Source organism: Setaria viridis, chromosome 8 (genome assembly GCF_005286985.2).
Source record: "Setaria viridis chromosome 8, Setaria_viridis_v4.0, whole genome shotgun sequence".
Classification (NCBI taxonomy): Eukaryota; Viridiplantae; Streptophyta; class Magnoliopsida; order Poales; family Poaceae; genus Setaria; species Setaria viridis.
The window spans coordinates 3,558,365-3,575,695 of record NC_048270.2 but is presented as its reverse complement, the minus strand read 5'-3'; the positions used below and the strand labels follow the sequence as shown (position 1 = coordinate 3,575,695).

Below are 17,331 nucleotides of genomic sequence, written 5' to 3'. Positions count from 1 at the left end.
GTGTACGCTGACTCGCATACGTAAGTTTGTGCCGACAAAAACGAACGATTTTTTTTCTCTGAAAAGTGGCGACTACCCAAGCTGCGTGCTTGGTAATGGCGATGGCGGCATGCTTGCTACTCGATCAGTCCGGCAACAAGGTCGTTGGGACGCACCGTCCAAATGATGTGGCGCCCCCTCCACCAATTGCCTACTGGGCTCCACTGCTGTGACCTGGATATGAACTTAAGAAGCTTCTAAATGATTTTATTAATTCACTGATGGGAACATCAGAAAACAATTTCTGTTCTAGTTTTTTTTCTCTATGATCCTCTGGCCTAATAAAAACCGTCGGAGTTTATTAAAAAACTATAATTTTGTATTATTGACCGATACAACTTATATTTAATTACATATGTGGTAGGTATATTCGAAGTATATGCATGTCTTCCTAATATACCCATCTGCTTTCGTGACTTGCATTAATACCACCTTTATCCTACTCATCATCACATGTTTAGTCATGTTAATCCCACCAGCCATTCTTCCTCGCAAAAAAAAAAGAAAAAAAATCCCACCGGCCATTCTAGCCGTGGCATCGCCTATAAAACCCGGAGGCCAAGCATCCTATTGTCACTCACAGGCAAGAGCTAGCCAAGTGTACGAGTACTACTCCCAGTGAAGCAGCCACATTAGCTGACCAGCTGACAGCAGCAGCCATGTCGGAGGAGAAGCACCACCACTTCTTCAACCACCACAAGAAGGACGAGGACCAGCAGCCCGCCGGCGGAGAGTACGGCGGCGGGTACTCGGAGACCGTGGCCGCCGAGGCGGTGACCGCCGGCGAGAACGAGTACGAGAGGTACAAGAAGGAGGAGAAGGAGCACAAGCACAAGCAGCACCTCGGCGAGGCCGGCGCACTCGCCGCCGGCGCATTCGCCCTCGTACGTCCTGTCCTCGTCCTCGCCGTGGCCGGCCGCCGTGGCACGAATGGACTTGCTTGGCTGATCTGATGCTAGCTATTTCTCTGCTGGATTAATTAAATTAAACTAAATTCTCTGTGTATGCAGTACGAGAAGCACGAGGCGAAGAAGGACCCGGAGCACGCGCACAGGCACAAGATCACGGAGGAGATCGCCGCCACGGCGGCCGTCGGCGCCGGCGGATACGCCTTCCACGAGCACCACGAGAAGAAGAAGGACCACAAGGAAGCCGAGGAGGCCAGCGGCGAGAAGAAGCACCACCACCTCTTCGGCTGATGGCCGGCCGCCGGCGATGAGCACCACCTGCCCATTACTTGCTTGTGTGCACGCGTACGTGTTAATTTGACGAGTCACTGCAGTATGTACAAATAAGTCCTTTCCGGACCTTCGCTTGCTTGTGAGAGACTGAGAGGTGGGGCCGTGTGCGGCGAGGTGCTCATCATGTGTACTTGCTTGATTTTTCTCTGCATGTATAATTGCGTTGAATAACCAGGAGCGACGTGTGTGGCTCCCAAGTCAAGCTCTTGTCTATCTGTGGTTGAATGTTTGTGCCCTGAGAATCAACACGTGGAAGGTTTTTTTAATCTCATTTACGTTTTATTATCATCTATTTTCTCTTTTCTGAAAGAAAAAGAATTATAGTGTATCCCAAATTTAATGAATATAAACCGGGAAAATAAAGAAATTACATTGGAAAAAAACTTTCAACCTCTTCCTGCTTTATTCTTATCTCCAGTAATAGTTGCTGTCTTCCCGTGGCTTGAAGTATATGGTCACACGATAACCCTTTCACAAAAACATCAAAAAACACTGGTATTTGCTCTGTTTTAATATAAACAATATAATATAGGCCACCAAATATCCATCGACACCACCTTCCCTCGTTAATCAGTACGAAATAGGACTCTTTCGATGCCAAGTCTATCTATCCGGCCGTCCCCCACCCTACGGCCGGTGGCACCCCAGCCGCCTTGCCACCCGCCCATCGCCTGCCACCACTGCAAGGTCAACGGCCTTCTAAGACCTCCCTCTATAGTCTGCACCAACAAATCCCCCTCCGTCAAAACTCCCAACCTAACCACTAAAATTCGTTGGAGGTTTTGGAGTTCGCCGTAGTTATTCACTTCGCCGAAGATGGAGATCTAGCACGAACCTTTGCACACAACCGCGAGACAATATTGACAGATTGTGCTTCCTAAATCCATTGGCAAAAATCTAGCAATTGTAATTTTTTTTGTTTCTTTTCCAAGTATAAGTGGAATGCTCTCAAACATACACCACAAAATGCGCACATACTTAGACAAATGTACACAAGTTTTTTTGTTGCTAATTAGAGGAATATATATAAGGACACATATATAGGAGGAGCTAAATCAGAGCTGAAATATAGGAATACAAAATACAGCGGAAGCTGGCCCTAGGAACGGATCTAGCATGGGGGCAAGGGGCTCATGCCCCATACGACCTGAAAACTCGATTGGACCAAAAGGGTGGAGAAGCAAAAAAGAGGAGGAAGAGGTGAACTTAGAGGGGGGAGGAGAAGAGAGCCCCTGCTTGTTGAAGTTTATTTTATCTTTGTTCTAGACAGGGCTGGGAGCAGTTTTGATGATATTCACGCGCTGCCCGCGCGTCCGTTAATCAGGACGAAGCCAACCCACCAACGGCCATTAGAGAGAACATTTGAGCTTCCCCTAAAGAAATCAAAAGGAAAAAAAGGCAGATTATTAAGACCCGAAGATGTCAAGAAAAATACAACACAGAGAAATCAAAAACATGCATAACAATTCATTAATAACCATATATCATATACTTCGTCAGTAGTACATTATTAGGGTCATTCTTGATAATTCCGGATCATAGGACCTTTTTCAAGTGTACAATGTAGTGTTTGTGGTCACTGAATCCCTTGTCGATTGAAAAAAGGACGGTGGGAATTTGGGGCACTTGGCCTTGCATTCTTCCATAGTCTTGTGACAGTTCTGTTTGTGATCGCCATCCCCACAGCAGTAGCAATCTTGCATGCCATTGCCAAAATAATCGCATGTCCCACCGTAACAAAGTACCACGTAGATCTTGGTCTCATCAAACGATGTGGAGTTGGCATCAGCAGCGAGAGTATTTCCTGCCTCCAGTAGATGAGGACGACCTGCTGATACTGTTAACCGATACGCAAAACCTCTCTTACACACTTAAGGACAAGAAGGCATGGTGACAAATGGCCGACTGCAATTCGTCATCATGACCAAATATATATGATAGAAATTTGGTATTACAATCGGGAATAGTTTGGGATTGATTTCTCTTCTTCGAAGATGAAGCCGGAACTGTTTCCATTATCTTAAAAAATGTAAGTTTATGACAGGACATGAAGGTAAGAAATTGTCGCAATATGTATGTCATTAACAGATATATAATACTCAAATGGACTACATGTCAAAAATTTATAATGACAAGAAAATATAATGGTGAATATAATTGGTGATGTACACTTACTGGCAGCAACAATGTTATGAATTCAAAGAGTGTTAGATTAAATGGACCGGTGGCCTATTAATTCAATTAAATCCCATTGCCCATTATGGTAGTTACATTTGTAATAAAACCACCTTGGAGTTGAGAGGATCCCTAACCAACTTAGAAGGTGGAGCCATGCTACACCTACTGAAAAGTTGAGGAAGGGATAGCAAGATGCCACACGCGCGCTCACTCACTGCGGTGCGTGGGCTGGAATTGATATGATTTTGCAGTTTTTTTATCATAGTTGATGACTAGTAACTGACGCTAGTAACCGACGATGCTTGAATGGCTGACCGTTACGTAACTGATCAAAGACTGATCCTTTGATGGTCCAAATTAACTGCATTAATCTAGACACTTAAAGGTTCTCAGGGTGCCTATAAGAGAGGCATTCCTTCTCAGTCTTCCGTGCTCTACACACACCACCAGAGCTCCTCCACTGTTGCACTGCGTTTTTGTTGTCCCTGTTCCGACGATCTATGTGCACGGACTTCGCCGGAAGAGCAGGCCTTCGAAGCTACACCCTTGCTAGAGACTCTGCGCCCGAGGAGTAGAAGGGCGATCAAGTTTTTGGGGAGCGTATTTACGCGACTGCTCGTTGCGCACCTATTCTTCCTGGAGACGCAACTACACGGCAAACATCTGCACGGCATCGATTTTGATGGACTACATCGAATAGCCTCAAAATGTCGAGTAACAGTGCATCTGATGCCGCCGGCATTGGCCCCGCTGCAGGGTATTCCCTTCTAATTTCCCTGTTTCATTACATGTTGTTTGTAATGTCCTCTGCATGCTTCATGTTCGTTAGTATAAGCATAATGGATCGTGCTCCTATTTTAGCCATCATATATGTCATATTTTATTTCATATTTTGGATTAAAATAAACCGTAAAATACCTAAGTTCCAACAAAGAGCACAACAAACAAGAACACGGTCATCGTGTCCCTCATGCTGGATGCTATCTCAGGGCTGAAGAATGCCAGGAGCCCGAGATCAATGGCCAATAGTTCGTTATCTACCTCCCCATGTATATATACAGACGCTCCGTGCGTTGATTGATTAATTTATATGTAAACAGCCTAGTTGATTGGGAGTTCATCAATATGGAAAAACGCATGGCTTAATTGATCCCTTGATGGATATAGACATATAGGGGGTTTGATTGATCCGGAGTTCATTCATTTGGAAATGTGCCTGGGGCCTTGCGGCCTGCTTGTTAAATGATTTGGGGTGTTCCTGTAATCCAGGCAGGAGTGGGCGGCAAACTGGGCTGAAAGTGCAAAAGAAATTGGGCTTCCAGCAGCATTGTCATTGTGGACTCGTGGGCCGCCCGTGCAGTGTTAATCAGGCAGAAGCCGGCCCAGTCAATAACCCACGCCTGCCGGCGGCGGCGTTTGATTCTGACTGACAGCATGATCGTCAGAGGTTCAGTCAACAAGAGCATGTGTGTTGGACGAATCGATCCCAGACGCTGGACTCCTCTCGAGATCTCCTCCGTCCAACTTGGAGTCCGAAGCTAGCAGTCGATTGCTGTCTTGGCGTGGCGCCGGCCACCGTCCCCGTCGCCACGCCCGCGACGCGCGCCGCCGCCGTGGTAACCATCGCCACTGCACACTTACCGGCCACGCAGCCGAGCTCTTAAATAGATGCAGCGGCGGCGTACACGCTGCACCGTACTACCAACATGGCTGCTTCTTCTACCTCGTGCTCTCTCCTGCTGGCTGTGGCGGCGATCTGCGCGCTGTCGTCGTTGCCCTGCTGCGCCGCCGCCGTCTCCGGCGGCCGCTCGGCTCACCTGACCGCCGGCTTCACCCACGTGAAGCTGAGGGAGTCGCAGTTCGTGGTGCAGAAGCCCTACGACGTGCCCCTCCACGAGCGCTACGAGCAGTCCGGCGGCGTCCGCCGCATGTGGGTCTTCGCCACCGACAAGCCCATCAGCGCCACCCACCCCGGCGGCGCCCGCACAGAGATCAAAGTCAACGTAATAACGCCTCATCAACGACAAAAAAAAAATTCTTTCTTATTCTAAATAATTAGTCCCAGCTTCTCGTAAATCTTTTCAGTAGCTATGCATTTGCATATGTCGATTGTTGATTGAGAATTGGAGATCGAACAGGAGGTCTACAGCTCGGGGGTGTGGCAGTTCGAGGGCGACATGTTCGTCCCCTCCGGCACGTCGGGGGCGTCGGTGATGCAGATCTTCGGGGCGGCGACGCACGCCACCACGCTGATGCTGCACGTCTACGGCGGCCGCCTGACCTACTACCACGAGCTAACCAAGGTGCTCGCCGACCGCGTCTACGACCGGTGGGTCCGGCTCAACGTCGTCCACGACGTGGGCGCCGGGAACGTCACCGTCTTCGTCGACGGCGAGAGGAGGCTGAGCGCCGCCGGCCACGGCGGGAAGGAGCACTACTTCAAGTTCGGGGTGTACAAGCAGTCGCACCACCAGCCGTCGCGCCGCATGGAGTCGCGCTGGAAGAACGTCGCCGTCTACACCAAGCCGTGATCGATCGATCGAAGAACTTGCGTCGTCTGGACGGGCTCGAGATCTTCACGTTGGATCCGATGTGTGATGACGGATCTGAGTATGGTAGTGATCCATAAGCGAAGTGATGCTCAGAAAAGGCGTCAATGAACAGTTTGTGCCTAATTTGAGTACAGAATGTGCAAGGGTTTGTCGTGGTCGTCCGCTCGTGCTAAGACTCCGTTCCCTTGCTAAACAGGCCTTCCCCTCTTCCCACTTTTTAATCTCCGACGACACGATGCACTCAATGGTATATGCAAATTTGCCATTTTTTTAGAGCGGAACAGCATAGAAAGATATGTGGCTCCTAAGTAAACAAAATATCTAAACAAAACGTGATTAATCTCCTAAATAAACAAGATTTCACGTTGAAATAACCACCCAGATAGGTAAACGGACAACTTTCTGTTAGTGCAGCTGTGGGACCAACTACAGAAGTGGCGCAGCACACTACAGAGACTGAACCTGCTGTTTCGGACGCTACAACTGAAGCTTATTCGGGTGTTGGGCTGAGAAGGGCTAGTAGGCACAGGAAGGTTAATCCGCGTGTGATAGGTCCAGATTGGGTTTAGCTGTTGCGTGAGTGAGTTGTGTGCCGGGTGTTAAATAGGAGAGCAGGTGAGCTGAGAGGGGTATGAAGAATCTTCTAACAAACTTCTGAACTCCGAAGGAAACGTCTCCAAGCTGCCTTCCCTGTTCTTTCCTTTCCCTTTCCCTTGCCTGAAATTTCTCTCTTCCTCTTGCAATTCCCCACGTCTGCTGCTAACACTTTCTCAATTTAATACTCCACACTCCTGCAGACTAATTAGGTTGAATTTGGAGGTTATATTCACTAATCATGCACGGTCCTTAAACTCAGGGGTGGGCATAAACAGAGCCCAATGCCCGGGACATATGCCCCCACTCATTCAGGTTCTATTATATTATTTTGAGTGATTCAGTAACAGATTATATGTTATTTAGCTCGAATCTTTTGGCTTGCTTGTTATATATATCTTTATATTATTTTGAGTGATTCAGTAACAAATTATATGTTATTTAGCTTGAATCTTTTGGCTTGCTTGTTATATATATATATTTGTAGACTCAAATGTGGTGACATCATCTCACTCGGCGTTGGGAAAACTATCTGTGCATCGTGGTTCATGCTGAGCGCAATGGCGTGAGATGGTGAGCGGTAATTTGTGATCCGCGGTAGCATCTCACTTGGCATCCTCTATAAAGGCACCATTGTGGAAAACGATCTTTGTTCTGCGGTTCACGCTGGATACATTTGCGCGAGATGCAGGGGCAAAGTTACATTGCCCTGATGATCTAGGCACTAAGCCTTGGTACCCCTGATTTTTTATTAGCTATTTCCTCCTTTTTCAAAATATAGCTACATTTAAAAAAAATTAGAGTCAAACTTTTTAATTTTGACCAATAATATCTCTAACAGTAATTTATTTTAAATACAAAATATTATAATAGTTGTTTTCACGATAATCTACTAACATCATTTTATATTATTAGTATGTATGATTATTTTGCTAAGATTTGACTTTGAAAAAAATCTAAAGGTAGCTATATTATGGGATAGAGAGAGTATGACTATGGTGAAAATTAAACATGAGGTGCAACGAGTGAGCAAGTCAAGTAGAGAGAATTCCAATTTACAAAACTAATATCGTGAGGTGCTTATAGAGGTAGGTTGCGTACGTGTACTCATAGAGATAAGTGTGTCGTGCGTTATTTAAGTGTTTGCATCTGCACTGTGTGTAAAAAAAATATCATGGAATCCCATTTCATTGACGTGGACAAGGCTAGGAGAGGCAACAACCTTAAAATGCTAGAGAAGCCTAGAGTCCTTTGAACAGATCGACTGCTCTCCCCCCTTATACTACTCATCATCGCTCCAACTCAAAGACGCCCTTTTCTCATTCTCACGTCACACATGCTGGCAGAGGCAGACCTAGCTCATCTACCTCTTCTTCTTCCTCTCCGTCTCTCTCTCTTCTTCTTCCTCCATCTTTTCTTCTTCCTCTTTTTCAGCCATGGATGAAAATTGTAGGTGAGTTTTTTTTTTGAGGGAGGAGGCTCCATGAGATCCCTGAGAGGTAGGGACCCTCAAGCCCCATGCTGGATCTGCCCCCTGCATGCTGACAGGCGGCAGTGAGGCTCTCAACTCTCAAGGCAATGGTTACGAGGTGATCGTAGCTGAGAAGTTGACGACCCAATTTTTTTATGTCAAGGTGGAGAGGTCATAGTCCATATACATGGCCGCCCGCCCCTCCTGAACAATAGTGAAATGGATGCAGTCCTCTTAGCTCTATTGTCATATCGACGATGGAATTAGAGTTGTTTATGTGTGGATCAATTCTAACAAATAGCTTTCTTATTATCTAACAGTAAAATTGTTTTTGGAAAACAAACGGATCTTGTCTTTTCTTTGGTCCATCCGATACGCTTCTAACAACTAGTTCTTCGTATCACCACTATACATCGGCGGTGAGGTGTTCATCGATGAAAATTGTGAAGACATTATTGTAAAATCGTATCAACGAGGATTTAATGAATGGTTGTGTCACGAGGTTTGCGCAACGACGATATCTAACAACAACTCCAATTGATGATGTTATATATAGTTCACTTTTTAAAAGAGAGAAGACTAAGATGCAACTAATATTGGGAAAGATTATTTTGTCACAATATGTCATTTATTATTTATCAATTATTAGGTCAGTGTCAGTACATAGCAATGGCTCCTGGCATGGGGTTCCATTCAATACTACAAAAACGGTTTCTAGGAGTGGTTGAAACAACATTTGCAAGGACAGGCGCACTACCCGCTCCTAGCTTTTGCAGCTACAAACAGCTATTTGCAGGAGTAGACCTGCCCCTATAAAGCCGTTTCCAGGGGAATCGATTAAAAAAATTGTACGCACAGCTGCGGCCACACGCCACTTCTGCCCATCCCCGTCGATCCCACCGACGGACCCCTGGGGATCAACCACTTAGCAAACAGATGGAAAAACAAAAGTTAAGAACAACCAATCTTGGTAAACTAGTCACAGTCATGGATCGAATCGAAGTACATGGTCACAAATCGAGCACAAGCTAGCAGATCGACCACAAAACTAGTACAAGTAACACATCGAGTATAAGCTAAGCTCCCTACTAATGTTGATTGGCTACAGGATGTGGATGCAGAGATTTGCACGACAGCTCGTGAGGTACCCGCGACGGATCGTGGCCTTCGTGGATGACAGACGGAGCAACCAGTGTCGTCGGTAGCTTATTCTTCTTCGCTGGTGATGTGGCTCCTCCGGCATCCAGCCCTTCCCACCATCAACTCGAGCCGCCTGTGCCCTACCGTAGGGATCGGCCGCCGCGTCGCCCGTGCCCCACCCCAGGGATCGGCTACTGTGCCGCCCGTGGCCTGGCTGCAGGGGCTGGCTGTGCCGCCTGTGCCCCACCACAGGGGCTAGTCACGCCATGCGGCCGCGCCACCCGTGCCTTGCTACAGACGCCAGCCGCGTCGTGCGCCCGTGCGTGCCCGTGCCCCACCGCAGGGGACGGTCGCGCTGTGCGCTCGTGCCGCCTATGGCAGCCGAGCTGGGTCCGGCCGCGTCGTGCGCCCGTGCCACCAATGGTAGCCGAGCTGGGGGCGGCCGCGCCTCCGAGGCCCTCACCAGTCTTCACAGAAGGGAGGAAAGAGAGAGATGGGGGAGAAGTGAGAGAGCTATAGAGAAAAGATACCGAGAAGAAGATAAGATAGGGATGGAGGGGTCTGGACTATGGATTGAGGTTGGACCAATAAGAATGCTTCGTTTGAAAGTCGCGGATCGATGACGTGGCTGGACGTATTTCTTTCATGAGCTTATAATAATTTTTTTGGACCATCAGATGATCTTAAATAAAAAAGTTATCAACTACAAAGTTTTAGATCTAGTCAAGCTCTACAACTTTAATATAAAGTTTATGTTCATCCGAAATCGTATGAAGGTTATGATTTTTTTGCATGGAACAATTTCTAGGAGCGGGTCATGGCATCACCGGCGCCTATTTCCAGGCACGGGTGATGGCATGACCCACCTCTAGAAATTATTTTCAGGTGCGGGTGACGCCATCACCCGCCCCTACAATTATTTTTCTGATTTTTATTTTTATTTTAAAATGTATTTTTGAGCAAATGATCTCAAATGCAAAAGTTGTCAACTACAAAGGTTTATGTCTCATTGAACTCTACAATTTTGATATAAAGTTTGTATTCATCCAAGATGACATGAAAAAGTTTGTATTGAAAAAACATCCATTAAACTCATTCACATGTACTCATACATTCACATATACTTATACATTAACATATACTCATGCATATACTCATTTATTTATTATATACTGTTGACGCCGGATTTCGTCACCAATAGAATCGGCATCAAGAAGAAAAGAAATCGGGGAAGTACAGTTGGGAATCGGTCAAATGGTGCTATAATGAGGAATCGGCTGGCAGTTTTTGCTTCGCTTCGGGGAGAATACGCCAGACTCCCAATCGGCAATCCTTTGCTAATGAGAAATCGGCCGATCAGGAGGATGGACTAATTGGGCCTGTATGGGCTTGGAAAGGGATGGAAGGATAAGGTGGAGGACAGCCCACGAAGCGTGGGGTAGCTAACCTAGTACGAATTGTGCTTGTAGATATTTGTTTTCTGTTTGAATTAGAGATAGAATTCTAGTCGGTTAAGAAGTTATCTGTACGGGGCTATAAATAGCTACCTTTGTAAATCTGTAATCACAACAATCAATCAATACAACAAGTTACTTTCTTCTTCGTACTTACTTTCGAGCAGGCGACTTCGCCATTACTTTTTCTTCTCACGAGTTCGTGCGGGTTGGCAGGGCTGCATCATCTTGACCTCCGGCCGATTCTGTAAGTTCCGTTTATCGAGTAACATCTAAACTTTAACCTCCGGCGCATCGCTGTCGTTTCGTTTAGATTTATTCATCAGTTATCGATATCAACTAGATTCATAGGTTTTTACCTGTTTTTTTCTAGTTTTTATCACCAATTATCTCACGAGGAATCAGTATTATCGGCTTTCATTATTTTCTATAGTTAGATCCATTCGTTGCCGATTAGATCTTTTCCTAGTGTTGTTATCATAAGCTTTGTACCGATTACTTCAGTATTCTTCTACCTACAAGGCTATAGGGATCGGGCTGACTTATAGCCGATTTCATTATTACGGTAAATCGGCCGATTCGCCGATAAACTCTCTCGATCGGAAACTTAGCCGATCGTAGTTTCTGAACCTGACACGTGTTCTTCCTTGCCAATCAACAGGTCAGATTGGCTGGCACGCCGCGCGAACCGCACCAGGGCATTCACCCGAACAGGAGCTAAGCAGATTCTCCCGGGTCGTGTGTTTGTCGCTGGGATTCGGTTGACCGATTTCTAGCGCCAACACACTTTTGGCACGCCCGGTGGGACCAATACAACCGCTATCATGTCAAAAGCTGCTGAAGTCTCCGAAGAAAACGTCATCGAAGTGACGGAAGCAGATCTAAAGGACGACCAAAAGGAAGATCTGAACAATTATTTGGAGCAAGTCCGAAAAACTTGCCTGAAATCCTTCAGTCGTTCCAGGAGCGGGGAGACGGTTAAAAAGACTCCTTTCCCTACCCCCCGTCAGATCACAATTTCCGAAGATTCGGATAAAATGTCCGATATGATTCAACAATCTCTTCATCACGCCTTCATCAATCAATCCCCGGTACTTTCAAACATGGTGCACAATGCTGTTGTCAACTCCTTCGCCGGAGGTATACCTCAAGGGTACAGGGGACCAACGTATTTTCAGCCGATTCCACCGAATCAGGCTTATCAGGCTTCACAGCCGATCCAATCTTCTGTTGGTGGATCCGGTGCTTCTGCGTCATCAACTCCCTTGGGATATGGTTCTATCCAACTCTCCTCTGCACCATTCCCTCCAGTCAGCCCTTTACCCTGGGGGGCACCTTTAAACACGGCCGGTTTGAATCAATCGGTCAGTCAGGGAAATCCTCCGTTCCAGACACCATCCCAAACGGCCACTCGGCCGATCATACCACCATACCAGCCTATCGCTCCGGAGGTCAACAAGACGTCAGATCTCATGCTATATGATGAGACAAGTGGTTCATACAAGCAGCCGTCCTTTACTACACCACCGGCTTATACTCAGATACCACCTCTTCATCAACCTCCTTTTATTCAGCCTCCGATTTATCAGCACGTGCCAATACCACCACCAATTGTTCCCCAGCAACAACCAGATTGGTCGGCGCAAATTGCAGAGGTAATGCAAGAACAATTCGGCTTGAAGCCGAAAGTGCAAAGTTATACCTATAGAACACCCTACCCATCTACATATGACTTGTTGCCATTTCCCCATCGGTACAAGGTCCCTGATTTTACTAAATTTTCGGGGATGGATGACACTTCTACAGTAGAGCATGTGAATAGATTCATCATCCAATGCGGGGAAGCAGCTACGCAAGATGCCCTACGGGTACGGTTGTTCTCATCATCCTTGTCTGGATCGGCCTTTCAATGGTTCACGACTCTACCACCAAACTCAATTATTACATGGGCCGATCTAGAAAGACAATTCCACAAGTACTTCTATGCCGGGGTCCATGAAATGAAGCTGTCCGATTTGACTAGCCTTCAGCAAAGAAGTGATGAGCCGATACCCTCGTATATACAGAGGTTTCGGGAAATCAGAAACAAATGCTACTCCCTGGTTCTGACCGATACGCAATTGGCCGATATAGCTTTCCAAGGCCTTCTGCCACATATTAAAGAGAAATATGCCTCGCAAGAATTCGAGAGCCTGAGCCAGATTGTTCACCGATTGTCCGGACAAGAAGTGCGTCCGTTCGATCCGAGAAGGAATTTCCAGAAGAAAGTAGCATTCCTGGAGGAAGTAGAGGACGAGGAAGATGCCGAAATCGGACTTGCAGAGTGGATTAAGGGAAAGAAGCCGATATCATGCCCGTTCGGCAAGAAGGAGCCGGAAGCATTCGGTTTCGACACGACTAAAGCGGATAAAATCTTCGATCTTCTACTCCAGGAAGGGCAGATTAAACTCTCGCCTTACCATACAATACCCTCTGCCGAACAATTGAAGAAAATGAAGTATTGCAAGTGGCACAATGCCACATCACATGATACCAACGAGTGCAAAATCTTCAGGCAACAAATACAGTCGGCCATTGAGCAAGGCAGACTCAAATTTGAAGTGCCGGCAAAATCGGCCAAACCAATGAAGATCGACCAACACCCCTTTCCTACCAACATGGTTGATACGGGAGAGAATTCCCTCCAAACAAAAGTGCTGACGTCCGAGTCGGCCAGAAAGAGTGGTGCTGTCGATCCCAGAAATCAAGTTACGTCTGAAGACGTCAAAGGAAAGCGACGAATGGAGGACGATGATGGCGAGTCAGAAAGGCCACGTATTACTTCCCAGTTCCTGCTCCAAAAGTACCAAAGCCAACATGAACGTTCGAGGTCTCGAGAGGAAGCGATGCGTCGGCACGAAGAGCACTGGAGATGCCCATTCTTCATTCATTGTTGGGAAAATAACCTCAGGCTACCGTCGGCCGATACTTGCCCAGAATGCAACGGTCCCTATCGGGGCAATCGGCCGTTCACCAGGTCTCGCTCCAGAGACGGAAGGCCAGAACCGATCAGCAGGAATTGGCGCAACCTCACCATCGGCAGTAAGACCCTTCCTACCACGTTTTTCGTTATTAATGGCAAAGGGTCCTATAATATGCTTCTTGGCCGAGACTGGATACACGCAAACTGCTGCATCCCGTCAACTATGCATCAATGCCTCGTACAATGGGTCGGCGATAACATCGAGGTGGTCAAAGCCGACTCCGCGTACAGCATCGCAGCAGCCGACGCACAGCAATGGAACTGCGACACCGTCAGATGCATATCAGGTAGGGTGTGGGAGACCGACTTCCTAAAGGTCACCGATTTTGACCTACAGCCGATCCGAGCAGTCGGCTCCGAAGAAACGGAATAGATGGATCAGTTCGCCCGAGAAGACGGGAAGCTGGGGCACGGATTCACGTCGGCCGATTCATTAGAGATGATAGACTTAGGTGACGGGACCAAACCAAGGCCGACTTTTATTAGTGCAGATTTAGATCCAGAGTATAAGTGTAAATTGACAAATTTATTAAGAGAATTCAAGGATTGTTTTGCTTGGGAGTATCACGAGATGCCCGGATTAGATCGATCTATTGTTGAACATCGGCTACCCATAAAGTCAGGGTATCGGCCGTACCAACAACCCGCACGGCGATGCAATCCTAAAATCTTACCAGACATAAAAGCTGAAATAACTCGGCTAATAGAAGCAAAATTTATTCGGCAGTGTTGTTATGCCGAGTGGATTTCTAATATCGTGCCAGTTTACAAGAAAAACGGAAAGCTGCGCGTTTGCGTTGATTTCAGAAATCTTAATCAGGCCACACCGATGGATGGTTACCCCATGCCTACGGCCGATGTATTGATCGACGCCGCCGCGGGACACAAAATTATTAGCTTTATGGATGGAAACGCCGGGTACAATCAAATACTTATGGCCGAAGAGGACATACCCAAAACGGCTTTCAGATGTCCAGGCCATCTTGGTTTATTCGAGTGGGTAGTGATGACTTTCGGCTTGAAGAATGCTGGTGCTACATATCAGAGAGCCATGAACTACATTTTTCACAAACTCATTGGCCTCCTGGTGGAGATCTACATCGATGACGTTGTAGTCAAGTCCAAAAGCCACGAGGAACACCTAGCCGATTTGCGAAGGGTGCTAGAGTGTACCAAAAAGCATGGTCTTAAGATGAATCCCAACAAATGCGCCTTCGGCGTCTCCGCCGGACAGTTCTTAGGATTCATGGTGCACGAACGAGGTATAGAAGTCAATCAGAAGACCATAGCGGCCATCAACAAAGTCGTCGCCCCACAGAACAAAACTGAGCTACAGTCTCTAATCGGCAAGGTAAACTTTATCAGAAGGTTTATATCTAATCTATCTGGACGAATTCAGGCGTTCACGCCACTTCTGAAGTTGAAGCCAGACCAGGAATTTATATGGGGAGAAGAACAGCGCAAGGCGTTAGAAGATATCAAGCGATACTTGGTCTCACCCCCAGTCTTGGTTCCCCCTCAGACTGGTAAGCCGTTTAAACTGTATTTATCAGCCGATGAAAAAGCTATTGGGTCGGCTCTAGTCCAAGAGTTTGAAGGCAAGGAGCGGGTCATTTATTACGTCAGTAGGAGACTCCTGGATGCCGAAACAAGATATCCTCCGGTGGAGCGTCTATGTTTGTGTCTTTACTTCTCGTGCACCAAACTCAGGCACTATCTACTGTCGGCAGAATGTATAGTCGTATGCAGAGATGATGTAGTGAAATACATGCTGTCACTGCCGATATTGAAAGGACGAATCGGTAAATGGATCTTAGCTTTATCAGAGTTTGACCTACGGTATGAACCGGCAAAAGCCGTCAAGGGTCAAGTCATGGCCGATTTCGTCGCCCAGCACTGTGGACCGGAGATCGCCCTCGTGGAACTAGCACCTTGGCAATTGTTTTTTGACGGGTCATCATGCGGGGTCGGATCAGGAATCGGCATCGTCCTCATATCGCCTCGGGGGGCAAGCTATGATTTTTCTCTGCCGATAGAAACCGCCGCCACTAACAATCAAGCGGAATACAGAGCCGTATTGAAAGGCTTACAATTATTGAGAGAAGTCAAGGCCGATTCTGTTGAGATCTTCGGGGATTCTATGCTAATTGTGGATCAACTAACCGGAAGGTCTGAGTGCAAAGATGATATATTAAGAATCTATCACGAAGATTGCGTACAGCTTTTAAAAGAGTTCAAATCGGCAGTAATCGAGCATGTTCCAAGAGACCGCAACGAAGAAGCAAACAAACTCGCCCAGCACGCATCCGGGTATCGGCCGATTCTGGGCGCCATGGCCCTAGAACTTGCGGCCGACGATTGGCGTAAAGAAATTGCCGATTACCTGAAGGATCCGTCTAAAAAGGTGGAGCGACGAGTACGCTTTCACGCCACCAAGTACGTGCTGCTCGAAGATGATCTGTTCTACCGAACGATCGACGGTGTCCTCCTTAAATGCCTTGGGACAGAAGAAGCCAAGACTCTAATGGGAGAAATCCATGAAGGGGTATGCGGAGCTCACCAATCGGCACATAAGATGAAGTGGATGATCAGGAACAACGGGTACTATTGGCCTACAATCCTTGAAGATTGTTTCAAATATTATAAAGGTTGTCAGGAATGTCAAAAGTTTGGAAATGTCCAGCGGGCACCCGCATCGGCCATGAATCCCATCATTAAACCGTGGCCGTTCAGGGGATGGGGAATAGATCTTATCGGCCAAATCTACCCACCATCAAGCAAAGGGCACAAATTTATCCTGGTGGCCACCGATTACTTTACCAAATGGGTCGAGGCAATCCCGTTAAGAGCCGTAACATCGGCTATCATGGCTGATTTCGTAAGGGAACACATCGTCTATCGATTCGGTATTCCCCAGACTATTACAACCGATCAAGGAACAATGTTCACATCAGGGGAGTTCGAGGAATTTACAACCGATATGGGAATCAAATTGTTAAATTCTTCTCCGTATTACGCCCAGGCCAATGGTCAAGCAGAATCCTCCAACAAAGGAATAATCAAGTTGATCAAAAGGAAAATTGAAGAACATCCGAAGAAGTGGCACCTATGTTTGACTGAGGCCCTGTGGGCATACAGGATGGCGTGTCATGGGGCTACTAAGTTGTCTCCCTATCAGTTGGTGTACGGTCACGATGCAGTACTACCATGGGAATCGAGGGCAGGATCGAGGCGTATTTCGCTCCAGGACCAGTTATCGGCCGATGATTACTCATCACTTATGAAAAGGGAACTTGACGATTTGGCTAGCCAACGATTGAGGGCCCTGATAAGCATTGAAGAAAATAAGAAGAGAGTAGCCAGGTGGTACGATAAGAAGGTCAAAGTCAAACAGTTCTCCCCCGGAGACTTGGTATGGAAGTTGGTACTGTCGATCGGGTCGAAAGATCCTAAATTCGGAAAATGGTCCCCTACCTGGGAAGGGCCGTATAAAATCGACAGATGCACTCCAGGAAATGCGTACATTTTGGAAACGATAGAAGGAGAAGAATTTACTAGAGCTCTGAACGGAAGGTACTTAAAGAGATATTACCCCAGTATATGGGTTGGGGCGTAGGAATTAATCACGACACAACTACAC

At 46.9% G+C, this 17,331-nt stretch overlaps 2 protein-coding genes across 2 annotated transcripts; both read left to right on the top strand.

The window, feature by feature from the left end:
- The first annotated feature begins 608 nt into the window (after nt 1–608).
- On the top strand, nt 609–1,482 carry LOC117866219 (abscisic stress-ripening protein 5). The gene is made up of 2 exons (XM_034750374.2): nt 609–923; nt 1,050–1,482. Exons 1-2 carry the CDS (start codon nt 699–701, stop codon nt 1,236–1,238), a joined length of 414 nt encoding a protein of 137 aa, XP_034606265.1. The 5' UTR covers nt 609–698; the 3' UTR covers nt 1,239–1,482.
- A 3,222-nt stretch (nt 1,483–4,704) lies between these two features.
- LOC117834172 (citrate-binding protein) lies at nt 4,705–6,183 on the top strand. The gene has a single exon (XM_072295687.1). The coding sequence runs from the start codon at nt 5,636–5,638 to the stop codon at nt 5,987–5,989; it is 354 nt and encodes a 117-aa protein (XP_072151788.1). The 5' UTR covers nt 4,705–5,635; the 3' UTR covers nt 5,990–6,183.
- The last annotated feature ends 11,148 nt before the right edge of the window (nt 6,184–17,331 follow it).

What these genes read in the sequence shown, in the direction of transcription:
- LOC117866219 (XM_034750374.2), top strand. Translation starts at nt 699, where the DNA reads ATGTCGGAGGAGAAGCACCACCACTTCTTCAACCACCACAAGAAGGAC. An exon ending in CCGCCGGCGCATTCGCCCTC is followed by an intron (nt 924 to 1,049) that starts GTACGTCCTGTC and finishes CTGTGTATGCAG; the next exon opens with TACGAGAAGCACGAGGCGAA.
- LOC117834172 (XM_072295687.1), top strand. Translation starts at nt 5,636, where the DNA reads ATGTTCGTCCCCTCCGGCACGTCGGGGGCGTCGGTGATGCAGATCTTC.